The 12720-nt window shown below is 45.3% G+C and overlaps 1 protein-coding gene across 3 annotated transcripts in view; it reads left to right on the top strand.

Moving 5' to 3' along the window:
* Positions 1-12511, top strand: part of cdk19 (cyclin dependent kinase 19) — an 85486-nt gene extending 72975 nt beyond the window's left edge. Inside the window, exons 13-14 of one of the 3 annotated variants that reach the window (XR_008559781.2) lie at positions 5113-5222; positions 9188-9319. Coding sequence is in view for 1 of the 3 variants with exons in the window: in XM_015975516.3 (XP_015831002.3) it covers positions 9188-9373; positions 12174-12299 (312 nt within the window). In the remaining 2 variants the exon portion in view is untranslated. Of the gene's footprint in view, positions 1-5109; positions 5223-9187; positions 9374-12173 lie in introns of those variants that run through there. The other 2 variants (XR_008559780.2, XM_015975516.3) reach the window with 2 other exon arrangements.
* Positions 12512-12720: the final 209 nt, after the last annotated feature.

Genomic DNA, 12720 nt, shown 5'->3' with positions numbered 1-12720 from the left:
CCAAGTGTGTTTATGGTCCCTGAACAAGTAAAAGTAACTATAATCTTCTGATTAAACATCCAAAGATCAGGTTGATATTTCATATTTATATGGAATCAACACATCTTATTGGTCATAATTAATTTGCAGCCATCACGCTATAAAGTGTGACCGCTACAAAGGTTTCCTTAAGATTCAAAATTACAGTTTAACTATCTTTACGAAATTCAATTCAATTCAATTCAAGTGTATTTATACAGCACCAAAGAGTCGTCTCAAGGCACTTCACATAATAAACGTTCCAATCCAGGTCAGGTCATTAAGCCAATCAGAAAAAAGTTTCCTATATAAGGAACCCAGCAGGTTGCATCGAGTCACTGACTAGTGTCAGAGTCTTTACAGCAATCCTCATACTAAGCAAGCATGCAGCGCCAGTGGAGAGGAAAACTCCAGAGGATCCTGGCTCAGTATCCTCCACGACTCACTGGGGATCACACACACACACACACACACACACACACACACACACACACACACACACACACACACACACACACACACACCAAGTAGTGTTTCTATGGTTACATTGTGATTTCTTAGTAAATATTCTATTTGGTGAGAGATCAACTTTATTGTATTTATCCTAATTAATCTATAATTAAACGGGTAAACTAGTAGTAGCACATCCAACGTCAAAGAAAGTAAAATGTTAATATCAGGAGAGGGAGAATGTTTAAGTGGTTAGCAGCAGTGTGCTAGTCGATGGCCCCCTCCATGAGGCCACCACAGCTCAGCAGAACATCATTGTAGCTTCTTCTGGGGAGAAAAACACTTAGAGAGAAAATAAAGTTAACAGCTGAAATAGCAGGAAATAATACAGTTAAAGATCAGATTGTAGAAGAAAGTAGTAGAGTGTGGAAAGTGGTCAGTGTGTCCTCCAGCAGTCTAAGCCTATAGCAGCATAACTACAGAGAAAACTCTGGATAATCTATCCTATTTAGATGGAGGCATGTTGGAGGCAGGGCAAGGGAGAGCCGTCTTTACCGACTGTACACTCCACCTCCCTCTACTCCCCCACTTGTCCAGATTTAGGCTAACATCAGATTTTAACCATAGGCCCTATCAAATAAAAATGTTTTAAGCCTAGTCTTAAAAGTAGACAAAGTGTCTGCCTCACGGACTAAAGCTGGGAGTTGGTTCCACAAGAGAGGAGCCTGATAACTAAAAGATCTGCCTTCCATCCTATTTTTAGATATTCTGGGAACCACCAGTAGACCTGCAGTCTGAGAGCGAAGTGCTCGGTTAGGAACGTATGGAACAATCAGATCACTGATGTATGATGGAGCTTGATTATTAAGAGCTTTATATGTGAGAAGAAGGATCTTAAAATCTATTCTGAATTTAACAGGTAGCCAATGTAGGGAAGCTAAGACAGGAGAGATATGATCTCTCTTTTTAATTCTCATCTGAACTCTAGCTGCAGCATTTTGGACAAGCTGAAGACTTTTAACTACATTCTGGGGACTTCCTGAGAGTAATGGATTACAGTAATCCAGTCTTGATGTAATAAATGCATGAACTAGTTTTTCAGCATCACTCCTGAAAAGTATGCTTCTAATCTTAGCAATATTCTGAAGGTGGAAAAAGGAAATCCTACAAACCTGTTTAATGTGGGATTTGAATGACATGTCCTGGTCAAAGATAACACCAAGGTTCCTTACTTTGTTCTTGGAGACCAATTTTATGCCGTTGAGGTCAGGTGATTGACTAAGCAGTTTCCTTTTCTGAATTTCAGAAATGTCAAAGACCAACAGCAAACAAACCCGGAGCCGTGGTCAGGTTTGTCTATCACTGAGTTTTCGTAGTTCTCTCCCCAACTGAGAGCAGGCTTTCCCTTTTATGCTGGTCGGCTTCATTAGGCAGAGTGCAATCAGCTGGTCTCACTCGGCAGCCGGCAGGAGGGAGGAGGAGAGGAGCCGAGTTATTTAGAGGGGTTGGTTCATCAGGGCACCTGGCGTCCGGTGCTGGAGGGGTTGACTGCCGTTCGTAACGACTGGATAAATCTAATTTGTGGATGAGAAACACATTTGGATGACTGAGACATTTGGTATTGCGCTTCCCCGTTCTGCCACTAGAAGCTGAGATCTCTGTTCTGGTAGAGAGCTGCATCCCTTATGAAGAAGAGCGAGGAGCATCTGTTTAGCAGGATACATCCACCATCTGTCTCTGTTGTGACATACTCTGTAATCACAGCAAGGACCCGGCCTTGCTAGACCGGCGAGGACCCGTACTCATGAGCATCCTCCCCGTGGATTCGGACACCCTTAGAACAGATACTTTGCAATACCATAGAGCTTTCATACTTACCATTTATTAGCTCAAGCATAAGAAAACATGAAGGCTTCAAAAGTATTAGTATCAGCACCTCTCTGGCAGCATGGTGGGAGTATCTAAAAATGACAGAGTCTTCACTATTACCATGCAGACGCACACCTATCTGGAATAATCCTGATATTTTGCAAAATAATAAAATGATGAACCTTCCGGACTGGAAAAATAAAGGAATCCTATACCTGGCACACATATATGAAGGATTGGACTTCATCCCATTTAATAGAATAGTCTCCCAATTTGGAATGGATAAGAATAGCTTTTTAGAATATTACCAAATTAAATCTGTAGTCAAACAAAAATTTAAGCTCAATAAAATAGAATTACAAACACCACCAAGGGTATTAGACTTCTATAATCTCAAACCCCCCAAACTACTGTCTAAAGTATATAAGACACTGTCCAAAATAGACGATAGAATAGTAATCCCTATTGAAAAATGGGAGGTGGATCTATCAGTCAGCTTTGACCAGAACTTCTGGTCCCAAACTTGTTTAAAAACTTTTAAAATGATCAGACACTCCAATTTACAATTAATTCAGTACAAAATTCTACACAGAGTACACTATACAGGTCATCGGATATTCAAGATGGGGTTTGTGTCGTCTGACACCTGTACACACTGCACAAACAACATTCCTGACAATTACATTCACGCACTGTGGTCCTGTCCACCTGTCCAGGAATTTTGGGGTAGAGTATGTGAAGATCTGTCAAAGGCTCTGAAATGTCATATCCCAGCTTCCCCCTCTCTTTGTTTACTGGGGAACCTGGACGATGTCCCGATTGAAACATCTTTGGTTCACGTGGCTCTGACTGCCATATGCATCGCTAAGAAAACTATCCTCTTGAATTGGAAAAATAGAGAAACTCTCTGCATTAACCAGTATAGAAATCTTTTGTTAGATCATATTACACTTGATTTAGCCTCTGCTTCCACTTCAAATCAATCTCTCTGGGCTCCTTTGATCAGTTCCATCACATAGTGATGATGCAGGGTCATTGATATTGTCCTACAGGATGATGTGCGTGATGGGGTGGAGGTTCTGAGTTTGGAGTATCTGGACGTTCCCTGGAGGTGGGTTCACTTGGGGTGTCTGGGGCTGGGGGGCTGCTGCCCCCTCTGGATGTGCTTGGGTTGCCTCGGGGGCTGGACGACTGGCAGTTGTGAGTGGGGCCCCTTGGGGGTCTTGGTGGTGGCCATGGGTTGCTGCCCGGCAGCTGCATTGCCCCTAAGTAGGTCTGGGTGGGGGCCTGGGGGCTTGAGGTGTGAGGGTGGCCGGCCCCGTGTGGGTATCTGGGCGGGTCCTTGGGGGTCGGGTTCTGACATGTATGCTGCCGGGAAGAAGGCAGGAACTTGCGGCAGTGCCTGGCCTTGGCTCAGGGGCCTCAGGTAGACCTTGGCTGCTCTGCCGTCCCATCACGGGGGAGGGGGATGTCCAGGAGGGGGAGGACCCAACCTTACCTGGATGTCCTATGTCTTATATATTCTGGAAGCTGTGCAAATGCAGGGATGGGCATAGATATTCTGCTGGGGTGGGGCTGCATTGGTTCCCTCGGACTCCGTGGAGCTCTGCAATGCTGCTGCTTTGGGCCCTGGCAGGATGGGCCGGGGTCTCCATGCCCTGGGGGGGCATTTTGGCAACGGAGGTGCCTATTGGGGCCAGTGGGGGAGCTGGCTCCCTGGACGGCTTAGGCCAACCAGCCATTCCTCCCCATCCCCACATATATTTTTCTCCTGCTCCCTCACATCATCACACTAACATGCACATAGAACCTTGGGGGGTGGACAAGTCAGGGGGTGCGGGTATGGACCCCATTTCCACATTCCTGTGGCAGCCTGCCCCCCAATTTTATTTGCACATTAAACACTTCCACCAACGACATTCCACGCAAACACACACTTAGGGCCTTGGGAGTGAGCACATTGGCGCCTCTCGAGGGGGGCAGGGGCTTTTCTGGTTGCAGACTCCCAGCAACAGCCCCCCACCCCCCGCGCTCTGGGGCAGCTCCTGGATCTCTGAGACTTGGAGCTCCTTCCATCTCCTACACATCTTTGGGGGGCAGATCTGTGGCCCCTCACACTCTCTATTGGACGCTCCTATAGAGAAACCTTACATATACAAGCGCGTGTACACACACAGGTGCTCACATGGTGCTCTCATAAGCATGGACTTGGGCACGTTCAACACTTGTCTTAAGGCTGTGGTTGGCACTTAATGCACTGTGATTTATTATCGTGATTGTTCAGTAAAACAATGTTGATTTTATATTGCCTCATCAGTTTGAGGCAGTGATAGCTTGCTCTTGTTGTATTGTTGTGTGTCATTTTTCTTTCTCTCTCCTTCTGCAGGTCTAGAAGCAGACTCTTGTTCATCACTGATTGTATATTTTTGTGGACCCCCCCCCCCCCCCCCCCCCCCCGCCCCCGTCTCGTCCTTTCTCTTTCACCTCTGTCTCCGTGTCTGGTCAGAATTACAAAGCATTCAAAAACAACAACAATAAAGTTTTAAGTATCAGGCGTGACATTAAAAGCAGACGCTTTGATGCTCCACCTGAGAGTAAATCTGTAAGACTTGTCACCAGCATTCAGACATTAATTCTGTTTGCTTCACAGCCAGACAGGACACGGGAGAAAGGAAAAAAAAAAAGACGAAAGATTCGACAGCAGTGGTTCAGCTTGAAACGCTTTAGTCACAATTCCCACAGCATAGTCTACAGTTTTTTTTTCTCCCCCAGCAGAACCATCAACAAAAACCCACTCCCCCAGTTTGCAGAGGAGTGTCATACAACTGAGGACACATTTTTGTCTTCTTCATTTTGAAGACTACAGGCCTCTTGCATCATTTTAGGTGGGTAAACTTGCACAGCTGGAGGCTGACTGCTTAATTTTGTTTTAAGCTTTTTTAGGACATTTTAAGATTTAATTTTAATCTTTTAATGTGCTTCGGAGCTTCACCTTGTTGCTTTTCAAACATGTTTGGCTTGTAAAGCTTTGATGTCTGCTTCACATTTCAAATAGTTTAAACATTCTTCAGATGTCACAGTTCAGCTCGCGATTTTGCTCCTGTCAAAATATCAGCCACTATATTCAGAGGTTTATGCTTTCTGCTCTTTAGGATATTTATACGTATTTTTATCTATTTTAAGCTCGAACTAATAATGGTATTTTCTGCCAAACTTCATATTTTATACATATTGTTAACTTTGACACTCAAGCTCATCTTCAGCTGCTGTTCAGGTCCTTTGGCAGCATCTTCATTTATAAGTTTATTTAATCATCTAGTTACACTAGAACCTGCCATTTCATACACTTTCACCCCAGTTTCACACTCCAAGCATCAGCGGCATGGACGTAATTTTTTTTTGGGGGGGGGGACATGTCCCTCCCACTTTTTCCAAAGTCAAGTTTTGACCCCTGTACTTTTTACCATCCAAAAACAATATTACGCTATATTAAACTGACACTGGTTGAGCTCTAGGACCAAGCAGAAAACAACCATTTGTGTTGAAGCCTGTTTCCCATTAGAGCATACTGTAAGGACCCCACCCACCCACCCACCCCACTCGGTGTCCCCCCCCCCACCTCTAAAGTGAAAATTACGTCCATGATCAGCGGAATGGAACGGCAGCGAAGTGGCACCGTCTATGGAGTGTTTCAAACATGCCGCGGCGCGGCAGTTTCCAGGCGTGTCCCAGAAGCGGCATGCCGCGCTGCTAAAGATAGCTTTGAGTTCTATTTTTTCCGCGAGCCTTTTCTGGGACACGTTAATTTCCGCAGTTCACACAGTGCGAGACAGGAAACCACACACGGTTTCAGTGTAAAATCCTCGGTTATTTTCAAAATAAAATGCAGCGTTGCGGTGTTATAACTTACGTCAGCACGTGTGACCGAACGGCTTTGTTTACCACCAGTTTCATTCGAGAAGTGCAACGGTGTGATTCCTCGCGGTGGTTGTGATCTCTCGATGAGGAAGGTGTCGGAAGTCTCGAGGGATTTTACAATCTCGCGGGTACAGCGAGGCGCAGCGAGGAAGCCGTGCCGCAGCCAAGACTCTCCCGGTGTGAAAAGTGCTGCTTTGAAGTTCGTGAGCGAGCCGCTCCGCTGCTGTTCCGTTTATCCATTTGCACCACTGTCCTATTAGCTGATTCTTGTACATTTCTAGCCTCCTCTACTGTAATTAGTGCAAATTATTTATCTATTCATTCATTCATTTAAACACTGATTGGTTTATTCTTTTAATTTATATCCTCAATCTAATGTTGCTGTTAATTTTTTAATATCCTTACAGTTTCATCAGTTGACCTTAGCATGTTGTTCTGTGTTGTGATTTAAATAAAAACCTCAAATCTTGCCTCTATGTCAACCATGAATTTTCTACCCTTTTAGTTTCATTGACTTCAGTAATTATCATAATGGTTCATCTTTCTCACAGTCCCATCAAATAATCATACATCTCATTCGTCCCACTTATTTTATTTCTATTTCTATGTTCTGATAGTCCCGTCACCCCAGCTGTTCTACTTTTGCCTCTCCACTTGAGAGCTGAACATGACCACATTCCTTCACACACACACACACACCTACACACACATTCCTCTGCCTCTCTTTAACTAGTATAACCGGTATGGAATACTTTGGAGTCTTGCTCAGTCTTATCTTTCGTTTGTTCACAAGTTTAGTGCAGGCTTGAATGTCTAACTTGTCTTCACATTCTTGTAAATTTTTTCTTTTCTTTATAGTTAGCTGGATATTTTTTATGGTTTTATTCTAGGATATTCACCGTTTGCATTATTCAGCCTCCAACTGGATTCTTCTTTCTGGTCCTAGACCAGTTGGAACATTTCTTTCCTATTTTTTAGCTAATTTTACTGCTGTTAGATAATGATCGGACGTGTATCTTAAGTCTGGATTAGTTAATTCTAATGATTTCCCACGATAGTTAATAGTTACCCGTTATGGATTTTCTTAGTCTATTTTAATCAGAATAAGAATCATGTCAGTTATTCTGTTTAAAATTTTTATTTAAAATCTTTATCCTCGTCCAAATTAGACCATATTTCCAAATCCCCCCCACCCCCCCAAAGCATTACTTTTTTCAATATATATATATAAAATATATATAGTACACAATATATAAAATGTAATACACAATGTTAGCAAATATTCTCACGGTTCATAGAGCGCACACACACACACACACACACAGGTGAACCTGTTATTTCCTTTCAACTGTTTGAGGCAGGGGTGGAGAAAATTCATTGATTTGCTTCCAAGTGGTTCTAGAAACTCGAGCTTCCAGGGCTGGACAAGTTCCATGGTCTGGAATTTCTCTTGGGGCGTAACCCAGAAGCAGATGAAGCTTTAGAGTCCCTCTTCCTTTTCGTCTAATGATCTCGTTCAACAGGAAATTCTCCAGAATGCTGCAGAATCTGTGTCTGTTCAGTAGTTCTTGTGCGAGTGCGCATGTGCTCACTAACAGCTAATTTTTAGTTCGAGGAACTCTGACAGCACACGCGGGGGGGGGGGGGGGGGGGGGGGTTGAGGGGGGGGGTGTGGTCTATCACTCCCTCAGTGCCACTCTCTCGGTCTGCCCGGCGACACCTTTTTCAGAAGCGTTTTCCTAACAGGAAGTGTGGATGAAATACGTGTCTACCCACGCCTTGACTCTCACTTTAACCAAATAAGTCTCCTGTCGTGATGCTCAGCCAACCACCCGTACACGAGACACCTCTAGGTTTCCGGGTGATTCTTTTATCATGAACAGCCTTCAGTCACACTCAGCTTTCACTCAGAGATCGGGTCTGAGGAAGAGAAGAACCAACAGTCCAGTTGAGGATGATCCTGGGTCTTTTCCCCAGAGGGGAAGGGGATGACAGCATGTAAATATTTGTGCTGCACACTAAACTGTGTTGTATACTAAAATCTAAATACACAAATAATAAATGAATGTCTTTGTGCGTTCTTGCTGAGCTGAGTTTCAAATTCAATCTATCAGTTCTTTTTAAAACACAGAAAAGGTTTATTTACCTGCAACGTTTCGTTTGCAGCTGCAGACTTCCTCAGAGCTGACGCTGATGGTGGCGTCACTTCCTTCGTTTATCCGCGGGCAGCAGAAGACATTGTCGTCCTCTGCTGCCCGCTCTCCCCTCTCCGACGATGCAGTCCCATGCACGATCCAACGAGTAAACTCCATCGTCAACATAGAAAGGAGTGCGAGAAAGAGGCAAGTCGAAAACACACAAGAGCAGCAAAAGAAGAAGCAGAAAGCACAACAAAGAAGTCAGCCGTAACAGATCACTGCTTAAGAGAAGAGCATGTAATGGACTGGGACAACACAAGGATCGTAAACACCGAACAACAAAAATACAAAAGATGGATAAAGGAAGCTATCGAGATAAGGAGACGTGGATGTGGGACCATGAACAGAGACGATGGAGTTTACTCGTTGGATCGTGCATGGGACTGCATCGTCGGAGAGGGGAGAGCGGGCAGTAGAGGGCGACAACGTCCTCTGCTGCCCGCGGATTAACAGAGCAGGAAGTGACGCCACCATCAGCGTCAGCTCTGAGGAAGTCTGCAGCCGCAAACGAAACACTGCAGGTAAATAAAACTTTCTGTGTTTTAAAAAGAACGGAAAGATGGAATAACTGAACGTTTTTTCTAATCATCAGTAAACACTTAAGTGTCAGAGGAAAAATGGGCCACATATGTATTAATGTCTGAGCTAAAATACGAGGGACAACATCTGGTTTACAAACATTTGTACTCCACCACTCATGCTTAGCTGTGGTTTGGTTTTGTGTGTCCCTGCAGAACCAGACCCAGCAGCAAACAGCAGCTCCGCAGGCCCCCTCCCAGCAAAGCTCAGCTCAGACCAACGGCACTGCCACAGGTGCAGGTCTGCAGCACGGTCAGGACAAAGGCCCACCCAACAAGAAACCTCGGATCGGGCCCTCCGGGACCACCTCTGGCACAGGAGTGCTACAGTCAGAGTACCAGGTGAGTCTAGTGCTCCGGAGCAGTGTTGAGCTAACACGTCATCACCTAATTTAGCACATAAACAGTCAAAAACTGTGTTTTAAGTAAAACCCAGAAGCGCTCTGTGATATTGTTAATGTTACATTATGAATTCTGGCTTTGGATTTGTTTTACTATTCTTTCATATTATAATATGATGCTGTTTAGGTTAGAAAGTCGTGCCCTGGTGTCGCTGCGAAAGGGTTAGGGTCAAGTAAACCTGACTCAACACGCCTCCTGTTAAAGGCTGGCTGTCGGACTTCCTTTGCCTTAACGAAAACAAGACCGACGCCATTCTTTTTCATCCAATAAATCCAAAGCATGCACCTGGTGACCACCCTCTACCGGTTTTAAATCTTAAATCCTGTGTATCCAGTCTGGGAGTGAAACCTGGCTCTGATCTGTTAATCTGAGTCCGGTAATGCTTTTTCAAACTACGTCGCATCTCGCGCTTAAAGTCAATAGTCAGACGGCCTCAGCTGGAGTCTGTTGTTCCCGCCTTTGTAACTACACGTTTAGACCACGCCAACTCACTACTTGTTGGTGTCAGCGCCTCACCAATCGAGCGTCGACAGGGAGTGCAAAATGCGGCGGCTGGGTTCCTGACGAACACCTCGAGACGCCGTCACATTTCACCCGTCCTTGCACGCTCGCACTGGCTGCCTGTTAAATACTGCATCCAATTTAAGGTTTTGACCTTTGTCTACAACATTCTGAATGGTCAAGCCCCGGCTCATCTTCCAGAACTGATAAAGCCTCATGCTCCAACCAGGAACCTGAGATCTGCAGACCGTTTGCTTTCCTGCGTCCCAAAAATGAGGTATAAATCTGGTGGAGAGCGGGCCTTGGCGTTCACTGCTCCTAAACTCTGGAACGCTCTCCCCCGAAGTGTTCGACAGGCCCCAGAACTGGGTCGATTTAAGTCGGTACTGAAGGCCTTCTTCTATCATTTAGCTTTTATTCAGTGATCCAGTTTTTAGTGTTTTTACGTTTTATTGTGACGCTGTATTTTATTGTTGTACGTTTGTTTCACAGTTTTTTAGATTTGACCTCTTACCTCCTGTATGACTTTTATCTGTTTTTATCTTGAGGTTTGTCCTTTTCACTGTGCAGCACTTTGGTCAGCAGTCTCGCCGTTTTTAAATGTGCTTCATAAATAAACATGGTATAGTATAACATCAGATTTATCGTTATCATCAGGATGCTCTGAAAGATTGTGATCATCTTGGGGCCATATTGCCGAGCCCTACTCACTCACTCATTCATTCATTCATTCACTGCTGACATCAGTTTGTGTCATGGTCTACGTCTGCCCCTTCCTTCGTGTGCCTCCTGGTGTTTCTCCATCCTCTCTAGGTGCTCCTTTTGTGTCTTCTAGCGCCCTCATGTGTCATGTCTGCGTCCTCCTCATGTGTCTCCTGGTGTAACCCATTTGCCCTTGAGGTTTCCCCCCTCAGACATCCCTTTCCCAGGTCCTGTGCTCTCTTGGCCCCCTCTTAGCCACGCCCCTGTTGTTTCTTTCTATGGTGTTTTCCTTTAGTGTCAGCTTCCCCTTAGTATATCAGTCATGGTTCATGCTTTCTGGTCTGTTGTTTTTCTCTTAGGTCATGTTCCTTTGTTACAGCCTTTCAGTATTTAGTGTGTTTTTCCCACCAGTGTTTTCTTCCTCCTCCCTGATTTAGTCATTGTGTTCACCTGGTCCCTCCCCCCACACACCTGCAGCTCATCTCCCTCTCATCTTCCCAGTCTATTTCAGCCCTGTCTTGTCTCTGTGCTGTTGTCGGTCCATTGCATGTTTGTATTCTGTCGGCGTTTGTTCGTGCTCTTGGTGAGCTTTGTTTCTCCGGCTTTGGAGTTTTGGACTTTAGGCTCGCTGCCTTTGGATTTATTTTTGTTCATCCTCAAATAAAAGGATTTTTTCTGTATATCTACTCCTGCCTCGTGTCCTCCTGGGTATCTGCATATGTGGGTCCTAAACATCCTCGAAACGTGACAGTTTGTTCCAGTGGCGTGTCCAGATCTTTTAAAATGGGGTGGCCCAGGTGAGGCACAACTTTGTGCACGGGTGGCACCAACGGTTATGCTTTTTTGTTTTGCCCCCAAGCCTTTTGTGGACAATGAAAAGCCTGTTCAAAGGTAAATTAGTGTGTTGGCACCTGGGGTGGCCAATCAGATTTCAAGAGTGGCATGTGCCACCCCAGGCCACCCCCTGGACACGCCCCTGGTTTGTTCATGTGGATGTTCCCAGCTTATCCTCCAATCATCCAGTAGGAATTAGTAAGTGTTCCTCGTTCTTGTGCGTTTAGGAGTTGCTAGGTCGAACCACGTCCTCACCACGCTGTGTTTCGGTCTCACCGCCACGCCGCTCACACATCCGTCCGTCCTCTTTTACTCCGTAACTGTCTGACTGAGAATGTAGCTCAGTTCAATTCTTTTAAAAAACGCACTTAAGTAAAAGTACAGACTTGAAAAACTACTTAAAAAAGTATAAATACACATAAAATCTACTCAGTTACAGTAACAGAAGTGAGTGTTGAAATGTAATCCTGGAACATCGTGTGTCCAGAGCTGGGTTACCAGATGTGTGGAGGTGATGGTGCCGGCTGCAGTGTGGGTCCGGTCCAGGAAGGATTACTCTGATTACATTCTGATGTCATTTAATTGGCAACATTTCTAATCCTGTCCTGAAAACTTAAAAGTAAAAAACAGAAATCATCTAGAAAATTCTGGACCAGCAAAACAAAAGTTTCCATGACAACAATCTCTCTTTTCTGCCCATCAGCATTCCAGCTCCCGCCTGGGTTACCAAAGCAACATCCAAGGGTCCAGTCAGTCCCAGAGCTCCATGGGATACTCATCCTCCTCCCAGCAGAGCTCCCAGTACTCCCACCAGCCTCACCGCTACTGAGACTCCATGTGCTGCCCCTTCTGCAACCAGCAGAGGGGTATTTTCCTCAGCAGCTTTCCACTTCCTGGTCGGATCCTGGTCCTAGTCGGGTCATGTCCTCACACGTCATTCCAGGGGAGCCTTGTCCAACACGGAGCTGTCCTCACCTCTCACCTGTGGACTGACGGGCTTCCAGTGGCACTGAAGCACAAGCCGTGGGCTGCTTTGTGGGGTAGGATGGACAGCTGATGATGCTGGGTCTGGGAAAGCCAGCATTCCTCCACAGGGGGAACCACGGCTGTGGCCATTAACGTCTGTCCTGCTGCACCTTTTCATTTTGGTGGGTTGCAACATTTTGCTCCTTTATCTTTTTAACTGGTGAAGACAGATTGTTCCACATGTGAGCATCACGATGGACAGGAAAGCAGGGACGAGTCCTCCA

The sequence above is a fragment of the Nothobranchius furzeri genome, chromosome 2 (assembly GCF_043380555.1).
Source record: "Nothobranchius furzeri strain GRZ-AD chromosome 2, NfurGRZ-RIMD1, whole genome shotgun sequence".
Taxonomy (NCBI): Eukaryota; Metazoa; Chordata; class Actinopteri; order Cyprinodontiformes; family Nothobranchiidae; genus Nothobranchius; species Nothobranchius furzeri.
This window is presented reverse-complemented; position numbering and strand designations above follow the sequence as displayed.